Genomic DNA, 16,776 nt, shown 5'->3' with positions numbered 1-16,776 from the left:
CACTATAATTGAGGGAAAGCACATCAAAAGCAAATACATGACACTCAGTTAGCTTCAGTTCAAAGTTTATGAGGTGAAGGCTGAATCTAAGATACTCTGATGCATCAGGGAGGGAGGAAGTTACCTTGGTTCTTTGTACTGGGAGAAGTCACAACACGTAGAATAGGGACTTCTGATTCAGTCAGTGGTCAGGGACAGGCAGGTGCGATTATGAGGCAGGTAAGGGGACTCAAGTCCTGGAGTGTCAGTCTCTTCAACTGTTTCTTTAGAGGAGTTCTCTCAGCCTGTTTGGATGAGAATGGGGCCTGCGCGGTGATGAGCAAACTGACAATAGCACAGGAAACCATTAAAGTGGTGGGGAACAAAACAGCATATAGTGGTTGAGGATAGTATTGTAAGGGGCACTGATACCCATTCAGTACACCAAAGAACAGCCCTGATGGCTGTGATCCCTGCCTAATGTCAGTAATCGGGATACCGGCTCAGGACTGGGAAATAAGTTGAAGTGGGAGGAAGATAATCCAGTAGTCATGTAGAGGGTCCATGTAGATAGCAATGACATAAGCAGAACTAAGAAAGGGGTTCTGCATACAGAGAGTGTGATGAACTAAGCAATAAACTTAAACACAACCTCAAAGGTTACAATCTCAGAATGATGACCTGAGCCACATGCAAATTGGTATAAGGTACATATAATGAGACAGAAAACCACATGGCTCAAAGACTGGCATGACAGAAGTGGGTTTTAGTTTGTGGATCACTAGCACCAGTGGGAAAGTAGAGCCTGTACCATTGGAATGGTCTACCACTAAACCATGCTGAGACCTGTGTTTTTGCGAACTGCATAGCTATGAAAATAGAGATGGTTTTAAACTAAATAGTGGGGGCAAAGGATCAGATGTGGAATATTAAAAAGGGCATCAGTGGAAAATAATATGGGAAATGAGGGTCAGAGAATGGCAAGAAGAGAGAGCAAAACACAGTCTTCATTGTTGGTGTTACAAGAATAACAAAGATAAAATTAAAGGCTGAATTCATGCAACATTCTGAACAAAGTAAATAAATAAGACATTTGGAGAGACATGACTATGGATGACAAGGTCTTGAATATTCAGAGGCAAATGACAAAGTCAAAGTCATCGAGCACAGAAACAGATCCTTTGGTCCAACCAGTCCAAGCTGACCATAATCCCAAACTAAACTAGTCCCACCTGCCTACATTTGGTCCCTATCCCTCCAAATCTTTTCTCTTCATGAACTTATCTAAATATCTTTTAAACATTGTAACTATACCTGCATCCACCACTTCCTCTGGAAGTTCACTCCACACACAAACCACTGTGTTAAAAAAAAATTGCCCCTCGTATTTTTTTAATCTTTCTCCTCTCACCTTAAAAATATGCCCCTAGTCTTGAAATACCCCACCCTAAGGAAACAACATCTGCCATTGACCTTATCTATACCTTTGTTATTTTATAAACCTCTACAGTCCCACCTCTCAACCTCGTATGATCCAGCGAAAAGTAGTCCTAGCCTATCCAGCCTCTCTTTATAACTCAAACCCTCCATTCCCAGCAACATTCTGGCAAATCTCTTCTAAACCCTCACCAGCTTAAAAATAACTTTCCTATAACAGGGAGGCCAGAAGTAGACAGTGCTCCAGAAGAGGCCTCACCAACATCCTGTACAACCTCAGCATAGCATTCCAATTCTTATATTCAAAAGGTCCAAGCAATGAAGGCAAGCATGCTAAACGCCTTCTTAACCACTCTGATGTGCAAACTTCAAGAATTATCTACCTGAACCCCTAGGTCTTTCTGTTCTACAACATTACCCAAGGCCCTACTCTTAAACTGTATAAGTCTTGACACTGCATTTATCCAAATTAAACTCCATCTGCCACTCTTCAGTCCATTGATATTCAAGAGGAATAAAAAGCTAGGCAATCTTGATGGGGTAGCACTGTCAATCAAGGTTAGCATTTTATGAGACAACCTTGGTTCAGGAGATCAGGATATGGAATCTATTTAGGTGGAGGTGAGGAATAGCAGGGGAAAGGAGTCTACAGGCCACCTATAGTCACTGTGTGAGACAAGCAAGTTAGAGAAAACACAAGCATAACGAAATAATATACAAGTGCACAAAGAAGAATAGAAGGTCAGCAGTTGTTCAGAATATAGAAGAACAGCAGAGAATGACTAAAAATCAGTAGGGAAAAAGTAAGCATACAAGGAAGCTAGATAGGAATGTCAAAATAGTAGCAAGAGTTCAAGACATTTTAAAGGGAAACAAATAAGTAAACTAAGTGTTAGTCCTCTAAAGAATGAGAATGGGGAGCCAGAAATAGATGATAAGGAAATGACAGGATAAATGAACAAATGGTTTGTTTCTGTTTCCACTATCGAGGATACAAATAAAAAATCAGCAATAGCTGAAGAGAGTGAAGAACTTGGTGAGATTACAATCACCAAAGAAGCAGTGCTGAGCAAATCTAGAGCTGCAGACTAACAAGTTGCTGGGTGCAGGTGGATTTCATCCTAGGGTCTTAAAAACAGGTGACTAGTGAGTTACAAGACACATGAGTGTTAATTTTCCAAAACTTAATTCAGGGAAGGTTCCAAACTGGAAAATAGTAAACCCCTCTATTCAAGAAGGGACAGAGGCAGAAGCAGGAAACAATGGATCATGTAGATTTGCCATGGCGACTGCAATAGAATCGATTATGGCTGTACACTTAGAAAAGCTCAAGGCAATCAGGAAAAGTCAGCATGGTTTCAAATGGAAGTCATGTTTGACCAGTTTACTAGGAATTCTTTGCAGGAATGTGCTGTAGGCTAAGGGGCACCTGTAGATAGACAGTACTTGGATTTCCTGAAGACTTTTGAAAAGATTCTACATCAAAAACTGATTGCAGAAATTAAAAACTTGTACTGTGGGACAACACATTAGCATGGATAGAAGACTGGCTGGCTGGTAGAAAACGGGGAAAATGCATTAATGGATATTTGCATGTTTGGCAGGATTTGATGCGTGGAGTCTTAGATAAGTCTATGCTGGCACCTTAAATTTTTATAATTTACATCAATGACTTAGACAAGATGAGTAAAGGTAACTGAATTTGCAGATGACACATCGAATTGTAAGACAACATGACATAGGTTGCACGAATGGGCAAAAATTTGGCAGATGGAATATAATGTGAGAAATTATGAAGTTATTGCTTCGCAGGAAGAATGAAAGAGCATGGCATTAATCAATGGAAAAAACTGCAGAATTCCAAGGTATAAAAAGAGATTTACGTATTCTAGTATGTGAGCCATAAAGACTCGCATGCAGGTACAGCGCATAAATCCTTTACTTTGACAGGAACTGAACGTAAAAGAAAGGATATTATGCGTCAATTATACAGGCCATTGGCAAGACATTTCTAACAGTGCGCAGTTTTGGTCTCCTTATTGAAGGGAGGATGTAAATGCATTGAAAGCAGTTCAGAGGAGGTTTACTAGATTGAAATCTGGACTGAGTGGGTTGTCTTTTGAAGATAATTTGGGCAGGTTAGGATAATTTTCCACTGAGGTTTAGGAGAGCAAGGGATAGAAGATCCTAAATGATCTTGAAAAGATGGAAATATTTTTCTTCTTGTGGGAAGTCCAGGACTAGAAGGCAATGTTTTAAAATGAAAGGTTGCCCTTTTAGAACAGATGAGAAGAATTTCTTTTTCTTAGAAGGTTGAAAAAATTTGGAATGCCTTGCCTCAGAAGGTAGTAAAGCTAGAGACACCATTGTCTTATCAGACCACAAGGTTGATCCTTCATTAGAGAGACAGACAGTGGTGGTTTAATCTCAAGGTCACCAAGCCTCAGGCAAGAGAACAGATTGAGAAGCTGGAGCCTTAAAGTAACCTCAGCAGGTGCAGGAATTAAACCCACGCTGTTGGCATTGCTCTGCATTGCAAACCAGTTGTCCAGTCAATTGAGCTAAACCTCCTCAAAGAATTCTAACAGATTTGCAAGGTATGACCTCCCCTTGATGAACCATGCTGACACTTCCACTTTCCAATTCTCTGGGACTCTTCCTGACTCCAGAGATTCCTGAAGGATTACCACTAATGCCTCGACAATCTCCTCAGCTATCTCCTTCAAAGCTCCGGGACATAGCCCATCCAGTCCAGATTATTTATCTGCCTTCAGACTTTTCAGCTTTCCCAGAACTATCTCCACTCCACTCACTCTGCCCCGGACTCTCTTGAAGTTGTGGTAGGTTGCTGGTATGTTTCACTGTGAAAACTAATGCAAAGTACCTATTCAGTTCCTCCACCATTTCTTTGTTAATATAGTATAGTATAAAAGATATTTTAAATGACAGCGAAGCTAATTAGAACACTTACTGTTTTGTATTATATAAGCACTGTATTGGGAGGTCTTGTAATGCAGTGGATTGTGTCTTTCCTTCTGAGCCAGAAGCTCCAGGTTCAAGACACATTCCAGGGCTTGATAGACAAGGAAGGTGCACTCAAAAAAAAAAAAAAAAAAAAAACTTACTAAAAAACTCAGTACCAAGTTACAAATCCTATACAGCAAGAGTGGGATAGATTCCTGATCAGCCACGTGATGAAAAGAAACTGGATTCTCTACTATTATCATTGACCATACTTCTAAGCGATAATATTCATGTAAACATGTAAAAAACATAATCTGGACTCCTTGGAATCCAATCAGCTCAAGAGACTGGATGATTGGTGTGAATCAGATTCATGTCAACATCACAGGGCTCAATCTCCGTTCTGCTGGGGTGGATTCAGGGACTGTCTTCTTGCCCAATCTATGGAGGAGGTTGTGGTGATGTGAATCAGAACAGCCCTCAGATAGTAAACTCTAAAAGAAATACTGTATTGTATGTTCATCTGGTTAGAAAAAGGCAAAGTTCAAATAAAACCAAATTGACTACGCACAAAAGAAGTTAAATATTGAAAGGGTCTCAAGACTAATAGGTTAAATCAGGGGCTCTTAAACTATGGCATTTTCCTCTCGGGAGAGGGGCAGCTTACCTCATGTTAGACAAAAGTATAAATAAACAGAGAAGTGTTTCTACTTGCAGCTTCCTCATGCATTGCAACACAAGTTTTAAAACAGGATTCTTAAGGATCTGTGTTAGTGGGAAATGCACAGAACAAAAACCAAAACATCAGTGACCCATGGAGAATGTAAAATTTTCCGGTGGCAGAGGCCCTCCGTTTCAAGCCTGAACGTAATGACTGTGTCTTGGCAACTAGCCACATATTTTCTACTCTAGGTTGTATCAGTTGGCAGCAGTGCACTAGTACACACCACATAGCAAACTGTGTCTAACATTAATTTCAAACAAAGCATTAAAAAGATTTCAACAGTGATCTTGAGAAACTGAAGCAATCACAGTATTCCCTCAGTGAGAAGGTGCATGTTACAGCGAAGGTAGAATGAACTATTTGTTTTTAACATCTTAAAAACAGTGAGATGTTGGATCATAAGTTATGCAAGGCAGCACTTACTTCAGTGGGACACTATTATTCTATTGGCATTACTGTATTTATTGAACACCCTGAACTGTTCTCAGCCACATTGTAAATTTTTTCTCTGAACTCAATTAACAAATTGGTGTCCAACTAGTAAACTTATTCAGAATCACAGAAAATAGTACATACACAGGACAAAGTAAAGTAGAGGATATAAAATGGTGGGAGATGTTACATGCTGCGTAACTGAAGGATCGCATTTTCTACTTGAAGTTATATCGATAATAAAGGAGGGCATACAAATTCAATGTTAAAATTTTAACCTTTAAATCTGTTCACAGTGGTTTAGTCAGCAGGTCAGGAAATCAAAAAAATTGTGGAGGGATTTGGCTGGTTCTTTACTTGGACATCTCACTCGTTGGTTTTTGAACAAAACAAAATATAATTTGTAAAATCCTGATTCACACACCAGATTCTTCAAAAGGTTAGGAGACAGACATCCCTGCTGGTCTTAACATGGTAAGGTTACCCTGATTCTCAGAGATATCCTTGGAGATTATGCTGCAGCTACAAAGACCCAAAGAAAAATATTGTTCCCAGCAAATGGGAGAAGAGGTTAGGCTCTGGAAATAAGTGGTATGGAAGTGAAGTGAAGTGAAGTGAAGTGACCAGGAAGGTGGTATACTCTTGGATGTACTGCTGTAAGAGATTCATTGATCTCATCAGCATAGAGAGGTGAGAGAGGTGCAATATTCAAGTACCAATCTCCTCATTCTGATCTACCAAGCCTGCTCAGCACTACTCCTCAAATCAACATGGCTTGTATGGTCATTCATCCATTTCTCAAGGGAAAACCTCAGATTCCTATCCGAATACCAGCTCAACACACCTTCATCTTGCCATTTCCTGGTCATCTTCCACAAAACGATGTGTGCCATCCTCTCAAGTCATTCCATTTTACAGACTCCGAGCTCTGTTCTTTTACTTCTTGCAGGACATTAGAGGAAAGAACTAGGGTGAGGCAGAGAACCAGGTGGGCCTTTGGTCATTGTCACTGACTTTTGAAGACAATGCACTGGAGATCAGCAGACTGCCAGTATGAAAATCATAGGAGAAGGAGAAATGTGGGAGTTCCCAGATAACAAGTGACAGAATTAGATATCATACTGCATTCAACAAATAACACCTGAGGTCAGAAGTCACTGAAATAACATCCATACAGTGACAACTTTGAGACCTTTCATCTCCTGTAGGTTCTTCAAACGTTACACAGAAGTTGGTACAAGAGGAAGCGGATGACAAAGATGATTCATCTCGTCAGAAGAGGTTGCGCATTCTGTAAAGCACAATCACAAACCTTCCACCTTGTTGGAACTTCGAGACAGGTAGTCGAGTTGTCACAGTGAAATCAGCATCCGAAATGAAGAGAAGCAAGTTTTACATACAGAGATAGCAATGGAAAATAAAAATCGGGAGAGTGCAGGATTCTCTGATCTCTGTATGGTCGATCATAGCTTCAAAGCAAATTTGTTGGGAATGGCAGGACAGTATTTGGAACAGCAACAGAAACTATGCCTTTGGGAATAGTGACAGAACCTTCAATGTGCACAGAGAGAGAGAAATTGGAGGAATTCAAGTCTCTAGATTGAGCATTGAGATATTGCAAAGGCCTGGATGATGCCCACCTCCATGTGGACACATGTGTGGAACACCAAGAACATCAGGCAGCAGATTACACGTTGGACCCGTACAGTAACTCAGCCAGCTTAATTCAATTAGAAGAAAGCCCTGGCTGATTAGCACCTTAGTGAAGTGCAGCAAAGTGCCTGGCTTTTGGGTGGCAGGAAACTGCAGGTAAATCATAAGAGGAAAGAAATCATAACCATAAGACGTAGGGCAAAGTAGGACAGTCAGCCCATGGAGTTTGCTCTACTATTCAATGAGATTATGATTGATCTCCTCAACTTCATTTTGTTGTCTTTTTTCCATAACCCTTGATTCCCTTACTGATTAAAAGGGAGTCTCAGCCTTGAACAAGCCAACAGCTCTCTGTAGTAAAGAATTCCACAGTCATTAAACAAAATACTCTTACTCCTTCCCTTCACCCTCAGCATTGAAAGCCCTGCACGCTGTCTCTTGTGCTGGTAATAGTTTGTCCATCCACAGATGGATAGTCTTTAATGGAGACCTCAAAAAGGTTCCAAAACCCAGAGGATATGGTCATGAGCATCAAAACAATTTGGAATGAGGAAGGAGTAGCCTACCTCTAACTCTACTGAAATCACAGTGGCAGCAGCAAACATAAACAGGAAAAGGAACTACTTTGTAGTTCTACAAGGAAAATTACTTTGGTGATTAAATGTTTAATTTTTCACTTTTGTCAAAATTTGTGTGTCATAAGCTTTACTTCAAATCTCCACTGTCAGTCATCTCCTCTGTGGCATCTTGCTTATCAAACACCCAGTCTGGAGGAAAATGAAATGAGAAGGAAAGACAACAAAGCACTTGGTGTTAGTGAAATAAAGGGATTATTGACTGCAGAATACGTTGTACAGAGTTGTGGGATACCTGGATCATATCTTCAGCATCCAAATGGCTTCTTCAATCACTTCTGTGGCTTTGGTCATACTTTTCCCAATGTCAATGACGTCCTCACAGAAGTCATCAGTCATTTTCATAAAAGAAAGCCATTGTCTCCAAGATGCCATCCACTGACTTTGTTTTAAGATATAATGATCTTTGGGAGACTCGACTGGTAAGAATTAAGGCATCATGTCAATATCCTTGTTACTTTGCACAGGCAATCTTCTACTGGTTACATTCCAACAGAATCTTAATTTGGTGAAAGCCTTTTGATTGATAAAGCCTGCTGGTTTGATCTCAGAGCATCTTGATTGAACTCATACAATAATTTATGATATTCGGCACAAGTGGGAATATAGCCAACACTGCAAAGTGAAGGGCGCTTTTGATCTTGCTGGCCTCATCAACTGCAAAGCTGGCAATAACCTGGAACTCACCTGACAGATGATCTTGTGTCTTGCAGATTGATGTCTGAAAGAGTTCACATCAGCAGATCCCACGAATAGAGACAAAGTGATTCAAAGTTATGCTGACCATGACTACTCCACCAATGCCTCCCCTGCCTGGCCCACTAAAAAAAAAACAACTTTCACTAGGAGGTTGCAGATGTCAGGAACAACCTGCCACAAAAGTTTGAACCCAAGAAACTGCTGCTTAGTGGTGCTCAGGAAGCTGATCTTTTGCCTGTATACTTTGTGTTGAGAGTATTGCTTCTTCTGTACTAAGGTCTGAGACAGAAATGCATAAGTAGCTTTTTGGCTGCACAGAAGGCTGACAGCTGGAAAGTATGTCTCAAAGGCAAAACAAGGTCAAAGACAAAGACAAAGACATCAGGAATGAGCTCAATCTTGAAAATCACCTCTAAAGCATAGAAAGTACTCTCTCAGAATAAATTTAAGCAAAAGCCTTTCAATTGGGCAAAGCAATAGCAGCCATTGCTCTGAATTTGAAAGGTTTTCTACCCTTTCAATTACACAGCCTATTCCTCTTCCTTCTGTTCTTGCCTCATTGAACTGTCAAGTTACAGAAAGCCAAGAAAACCAGTGGTGATCTGGCAGTTAAACACCACATGCAGGGTTAAAGCTGCAGTCAACATTGTTTTGTTGACAAGTCATTGTACTCAAAACATTAACCCTGCTTTCTTCCCATAGATGCTGCAAGACCTGCCGAGTTTTGCCAGTTATTTCTGTTTTTTTGTCAAATTTGTAGTAGTTTCACTAAAGTTGTAGTCAATGAGCTTTTTTGCACATTTAAATCTCAAAACTGCCTGTCTATCAGGGGTTTACTTGCCCACATAAGAATTGCACAAGCGAAAGTGAGAAAACAGAAGATTCCTGGCAGAGAGGTATATTTTATTACTTTATATCCAGCACACTGGCAGTGTGGCTTTTTCAGCTGCTAAAGCCGCACTGAATTGTTTCCCCCAGTCAAACTCTTGTGAAACTACAAGAGACAGAACACCCCTGGATGTTGCACCAGGAATCCATTTAAATGGTTAACTCTTTTTATTCACTCATTGGCTGGCCAGCCTTTATTACTCACCTCTAGCTGCCCATGAGAAGGTTGTGGTGAGTTGCCTTCACGAACCACTACAGTCCACATGGTAAGGATGGGGTCAACTATTATTTTCCCTCCTGTTGGTGCCCTCACCACCTGCTGCAGACCCAGTCTAGCAAAAATGTTCGTTAGAAACCCGACCAGCTCAAATCAGTAGTGCTGCCGCCAAGCTACTGTTGGTGGTAGACAATGAAATTCCCCCACACTGAGTACAAGTTGCACACTTGGCACGCTCAGTGCTTTCTCCAAGGGTTATTAAACAGGGAGGAGTACTGATTCATCAGCCAAGGGAGATAGTATATGATATTCAACAGGAGGTTTCCTTACCCATGTTTATCTTGATGCCAGGAGGCTTCATACTGTGTTGATTCAATGTTGAGGTCTTCCAGGGCAACACTCTCTTGACTATATACCATTGAGCCACCACCTCTGTGGGACAGGACATATCTAGGAATGTGACGGTGGTGTCTGGGACATTGTCTGTCAGGTATGGTTCTGTGAGTACGATTATGTAAGGCTAAGGCTTGACTAGTCGGTGAGACAGCTCTCCCAGTTTTGGATCTAGCCGCCAGATGTTAGTAAGGCGGGCTTTGCAGGCTCAACAGGGCTGTTTCTGCCATTGTCCTTTCTGATGCCGAGGTCGATGCCAGGCGGTCCATCCGGTTTCATTGCTTTGTTGAGACTTTGTAGCGATTGATACAACAGAGTGGCTTGCTAGACCATTTCAGAGGGAAGCGGAGAGTCAACTACCCTTCTGTGGGTCTGGGGTCACATGTTGAGCAGATTAGGTGAAGAGGGGAGATTTCCCTCCTTGAAGGTCATTAGGTGATCCAGATGGGTTTTTGTGACAATTGCCAACTGAAGACAAATTGGCTGCTTTTTGGCAAAGCTACAACTGACAGATAGAACTATAGTTTCCGTGCTATTTCACCAACGAAAACTCAACCTAACACGTCAATGACTATCCCAATTATTTTACTGCACTGCCAATTTTTTCATTTTTTAGAAGAAGCGAACTGTTCACTGCAAGTGCTCTTCAGGAACCTAATTTTGACATACCTTTTTGACAGAATTGGGTTGCAAATGTGTCTCTTTGGGGCCAATAGCTTTGGCACTACATTTGCCAGTTTAGTAGCAAAATTGACTCTGAACTGCTTCTGTTCACATCTAGTGCAGTACCCAACAGCATCTTGGTTAACAAAGATGAGCATGTACATGCGCTGAAAGGGTGCAGTAATCATGATGTCAGTGGCTAATGCTGATGTGATACTTGACAAGCTATTTTCGACCTGATGAAAAGGAGTGGTAAAGCATTCCTTTAACGTACACAGCTGAACAGCTGGTCAGCAGCATGAAGGCCCTTCCACCATTTAGAAGAAACATTAATGTTGAGGTTAGTCCCAGACTGCTTTCTACTGGCTCTGTTGCGAGTTTGGGGCAGTGTTGGGTGTTCGTAGAACTTCATGGAATTTAATAAGATTTGCAGGACACGGTGCTGCATGTGTGGAAGATGTTGCTGGTTACTGCAAGGGCTTTCAGCGCATCATTTTCTCCAAGTTGGTGGGGTTAAAGGATTGATCTCTTTTGGTTGCAACGTGAGAGGGGAATAGCACAAGAGACTGCAAAGAAGACAAGTTATTTGCAGAGTAAGACAGAAGGAGAACTCCAACCAGGAGGCTTTATCCACCCAGGGTCTTCCAGGAGCACTTCTCCCACCTCCACCTAATTCATGTCAGCAAATCTGCTGGAGCTTCATAAAGGGAGTACTCACAGAACTCTTCCACCTCTTGGAACCAGACCTGCAGTCTCAACACAGAGCAAGATGGCACTGGTCAATAACTGAAGTTGACAATGCCCCTCAATTGCTGAGACTGGTACATTTCACAGTTTGCCATCATTTGCCACAAGGAAGTAAATGGAGGCTCTAGTGTTGGGAGAGAAGATTTCATTTTGTCCTCTGCATGCACTTGGCTTTGCCAAAATAGCTGCATGACATCCCAACTCTTACATTCAATGCATTGACCAATGCAGGCAAGTATACCACACACCTTCACCACCCTGTTTACCTGCAACTCCACTTTCAAGGAACTATGCACCTGCACCCCAAGTTCTCTTTGTTTAGTAATATTCTCCAGGACCCCAACGTTAAGTGTATAAGTCCTGCCCTGATTTGTCTTACCAAAATGCAGCACCTCCCCTTCATCTAAATTAAACTCCATCTGCCACTCCTCTGGAATAGTCACAGCCTGAGGTTTTAATCATTGGAACCAAAGCCAAATTACACACTTGCATTCTGAATATGCCTCTTTTGCTTCCTCTTCTTTCTGCTCAAATGCTCACTGGTAAAATAAACTGAAACCATTAAGGTTATCATGCAATACGTATACTGGCAAACATACAAGCTATTTATCTCGCACCAGTAATCTGCTCTAATAAGCATTAAGCCAGCACATTAAAATCAGAGGGTGAACTGCCAAGTGAGAAAGATTATCTGCTGGCCAATTGGCTATTGACTCTCCTTCGCAACGCAACAACATATAGCACAGCTTTTGTAAAATGAAATGCTAGGAGTCTCAAGAAACATCACTGAGTAGATAATTTGGAGTGTTGAAGCATCAAACCTCAACTGCTTTGGAGGAGCCCTGCAGTACTCACTGGAGTGAGCATCTCATTTTGTGGTAACTTGTTAATTCTCCACATTCTGTCTGTCTGGTTGTGGTTGACCACTGGCCACTCGTATACAGGCTTCACCTTTACAATGACAGTATTGATTTTAGTAACCTTAATACAGATATGGACATATGCATCTGTAACGCTTTGATTCATGAAGACAAATTGAAGAAGGCTGTTTTTAATCTGACTTTGGCCAATTCCTGTAGTAACTTTCATCACTCTGGCTGCAGACAGGTGGCTGTGGAGAGGTGTCTGTAAGGCTCAGTCACTAAAGTCCATGAATTCATCACGTACGTTTAAACACTCTGAGCTCGAAACTCCAGGTTGAAGTCTTACCTGCCCTAGAGGTATGTTACAGCATATCCAGACAGGTACATTGTTGATAAAAACTGTGATGAGAAGGTAGTCCTAATGTATTGATAAACATATTTTTTTAAAAGCTGACATCCAGATATTGATATAAGGAAACTGGGGCATCAATGATTATGTGCCTGAACAAAGGTGGTAAGTAAAGAAGAAGTAAGTATTTAGCCTAACCTCAGCAGTTATTACACATTCTCAATTGCCTGCCTTCTCTGCAAGTTCCATCGCCAAACCCGAAGGGTCTATTTCTCCAGTGGGCTCAAATGATACAAGGCTATTGTTCGCCCTTTGCTTGTGAGCATCTGTGTCCTATTGGAGGAATTACCAGTAGGAGTGAGCCATTCAGCCCCTCAGGTCTCTTTCACCATTCCATATGATGGCTGATTAATGACCACAATGCATTTTCCGGTGAAATCCCCATTATCCTTGGTATGATTAGTCACTAGAAATCTATCAATCTCTGTATTGAACATGGTTCAGATTCCAAATTCCCCTAGGAGTAGGTAATTCCAAAAGATTCATTACCCTCCAAATGAAGATATTCCTCCTAATCTCAAAATGGCTCACTCCTTATTCTATGACTGTTTCCTAGTGGTAGGTCCTTGACCCTCACATCCCCACCATCAGACATGGGAATCATTCTTTCCACATCACGGTCTATCTTTTTAAGAATTTCTCGGATCTCTTCTCATTCTTGTTAACTTTCAACTTTGTCCTGTAAAGACAGTCATGCAATCTAAGGAATTAGTCTGGTGCACTTCCACTCTACTCTCGCCATCATAGCCTTATCCTTACTTATGCAAGGGGACCAAAAGTACACACAAGTTCCAGATACCAGTTCACCAAGGTTCTATGCAACTAAAGCAAATTATGTGTAGCCCACTTCTGCAGAAGCACAGCATACTGTGATAAATGACACTGCTAACAGCAAATCTAATCTCCCAACCTGGTATAGTGCTATCCATAGGTAGCAAGACAGAGTCTGTGCAGGAGTTGTTCAATGGAATAGATAGGTCTAGTTGCCTGAGAGCAGTGCTACACATGGTGTAAATTGTGACATGATGAGTAGCCAAAGCAAAAGCGGCAAGAATTAAGGAATTTATAGGTACCAAGAAGAAAGTTGTGAGCTATCACAGTATACTACATTGTCCCTCCTGATGTGACTTTATTTTAAACACTTAAGTCACATCCTCTGAAAATTCTAACTTTTTAATCTATTTCACTTTACAGAATCCCTTCTGAGCTGCACTTTCTACATCAAGATTTAACTAAACTATTAAAGCAGAAGGGTCATCTTTCTCCCCACAGCACAGCTTAATATCTCAGGCAATTTTATTCATAGCTAGCATTCCTTTAAATAGTCACAGGCCTTCATGAAATGGCTGACAGTTCTAGGAGTGTCAGACATCCTGTTCACTCTGAGGGCTGGGGTCGAAGGGAGCTCGATCAGTGTCAAGGACTCTCCATATGTATGTAAAGGGTGACTTGGAGACAGGATACCAGCCGTTCTGGAGTTATTTCAGAGATCACAGTTATTGGCAATTGTTTATAATTCCAAAACAGTGTATGAACCACTGTTCCACAGCTGGGATGCATATGTTAATTGAATTTATGATTCAGGAAAGTCCCCATTTTAGCTTCTTCAAAATTACAGTTTCCAACTATTATTTGTAAAAGACCAAAGTAATTTAATTACACATAATTTGCCGATTTCCATCTGTGAAATTATATACTACAAAGCTTCTTCAGTCCTGGTTGCTGGTAACAACATCAGGGCTTAATATACAAAATGCTTACCATGAATGTTTCCAAGTTCAATGTTGCCAGTAGAAGAGGATAGACTTGAAGATTCAGCATAAATATACTTTGTTTTCAGTGTGCCATCAGTGGTGGAAATATTCATGCTTGTTCCTTGCAATTTTTCAATTTCTACAATCTGAAAAAAACACGTGTTATTTCCTCTCATAATTGACAGCACGCTTTATTTGGGTCTTGATTCTATCATTACTATCCATGCATTTGTGCAGTGGCAGGATAGGGATAAAATGCATTTGTCTGAGGGCTGTTGCAGCACAATGACAGTGCCCCATCTCTAAGCCAGAAGGTCTGAATTCAAAGTCTCACCTGGTGTGTCACAACATCGCTGAACAGCTTGATTAGGAAATGTTAAATACACTTGCGCACCAGATTGCTTTCATGTTTGTTACATCTAGAGGACTAGACTATAAGAATGCAGAAATTACGCTGCAGCTAGACAAAAGCCCTGGTTAGACTCCACTTGGAGTACTATCAGCAGATCTGGTCACCATACCTGAGGAAACATATATGGGCCTCGGAGGGGGTACAATGTAGGCTCGCAAGACTGAGACCTAGACTTCAGATGTTACGTTATGAGGAGAGATTATACAAGTCGGGCCTCTTTGCTATAGGATTTAGAAGGTTAAGGGGTGATCTCTTTGAAATCTTCGAGATATTAACAGGAACACACAGAGTAAAGATAAACAATGTCCAGTGGTTGGGGATTGCAGAACTGGGGGCAAAGTCAGAATTAGGGCCAGATCACTCAGGAGACACATTAGGAAGCACCTCTATACATCAAGGGTGGGAGAGATTTGGAATTCTCTTCTATAAATGGCAGTTGATGCTATATCAGTTCAATTTAAATCTGAGATAACACTTTGTTAACAAACATATTTAAGGATATGGGCCAAAAGCAGGATATGGAGACAGGCCACACATCAGCCATAAGATTACTGAATGGCAACACAGGCTCAAGGGGCTGAGGCTTAAAGCAAACTCCTAATCACATACCAGGAGACGGGACAGAGAGAGACTGATAGAGAGAGGAGCAGAGGGCAGGGTGAGAGAGGGAGGGGTGGTGCAGCAGCGAGGGATTGAGGTTTGAGGGATGAGGGACAGACAGTAGGGCGAGTCTTGAGAGAGATGCGGGGGCAGAGAGAAAGAGAGGGAAGGAAGGGGAGAGGGGTTGGGGCAGATAGGGAGATAACAGAGAGAAGTAATAAAGAGAGAGAGAGAGGCAGTTAAGATGTTAAAAGATGTCCTGCCAGGTTTCTAAAATGGGCATAAATGATCTTCAAGCATTACTTTCAAGAACAGCAGAGCATTATTCCCACTGTCCTGATCAGTACGTTGCCCTCAAAACAATATCACATGCACGAATAAATCAGATTATCTGGTCCTCTTCCCACTGCTGTTTGCAGGAGTATGCTGCATACAAACTGGCTGCCACACTTCTCATGTTACAGCCATGACCACATTTCAAATACTATATCATCAGTAAAACACTTTTGGATGACCCAGAGTTACGAAAGGTGCTACACAGAAGCACGTTTTCTGTAACTGTCAACAGGTGAATAGAAAGAAGAGTTTGTTTAAAGAAAAGCAAGCTATTAAGATATTTATCAATTCTCTATTAAATTAGTTCTATGTTTCAGTTGAAGCTGGCATTGTGTTCCAACACTTTTTTGTTATTCTTGGACTAAATTTTTGGGAATATGAAGAGGATTCATGGTGCAAAATAAAACTGGTCATTAATGGGGAAAAAGCTACTGCAGTTGCATAGGTAATCATTAGCAGTGTGAAGAGCTCAGTAAATAAATCTCATCACTGAATGAAGAAAATAATAGTATTTCTACATTACGTTCCCAACATTTCAACTGGGAATATTAGCTGAACAATACTCCTTTCGAATATGCAGAGAGTTTTACCATTGGTCTTTAAATGTGCCACAGCTTTAACATCCTGCTTCAGGGTTTCCAGACTGGGAGGCAGGGCAGCAAAGACTCAAAGGGAGTACACCAGCATGGATCAGAACAGTTGATCCACTGGATTCAAAGCATTTGCAGAAATGGAAAGGAGACTTAACCCTCCTGTTCTCTCATTCTTACTTAGTGATGCTGATAGAGGACCAGTGGATGGAAGTGAGGTGATATTTCTCAAGGATGGGTGTGACAGGGCAGCCTCTTAAATCAAGCAGGAGTGCATGGAAGAGGCCAAAAGGTAATCAGCAGGAGTGTGATCCCTCCAACCTGGGTATAACTGCATCAAGTGGATCAAGGACCTCAGGAAGGCCGGCAAGGTGAGTGAGT

The 16,776-nt window shown here is 41.3% G+C and overlaps 1 protein-coding gene across 4 annotated transcripts in view; it reads right to left on the bottom strand.

Annotated features, from left to right (window-relative positions):
• The window catches only part of fam185a (family with sequence similarity 185 member A), a 146,922-nt gene that overhangs the window by 112,317 nt on the left and 17,829 nt on the right, over positions 1-16,776 (bottom strand). For all 4 annotated transcript variants that reach the window (XM_048610448.1, XM_048610449.1, XM_048610447.1 and 1 more), the window contains exon 4: positions 14,465-14,603. In XM_048610448.1, the coding sequence (XP_048466405.1) occupies positions 14,465-14,603 (139 nt within the window). The remainder of the gene's footprint in view (positions 1-14,464; positions 14,604-16,776) is intronic.

This window comes from Rhincodon typus, chromosome 22, assembly GCF_021869965.1.
Source record: "Rhincodon typus isolate 14 chromosome 22, sRhiTyp1.1, whole genome shotgun sequence".
NCBI lineage: Eukaryota > Metazoa > Chordata > Chondrichthyes > Orectolobiformes > Rhincodontidae > Rhincodon > Rhincodon typus.
This window is presented reverse-complemented; position numbering and strand designations above follow the sequence as displayed.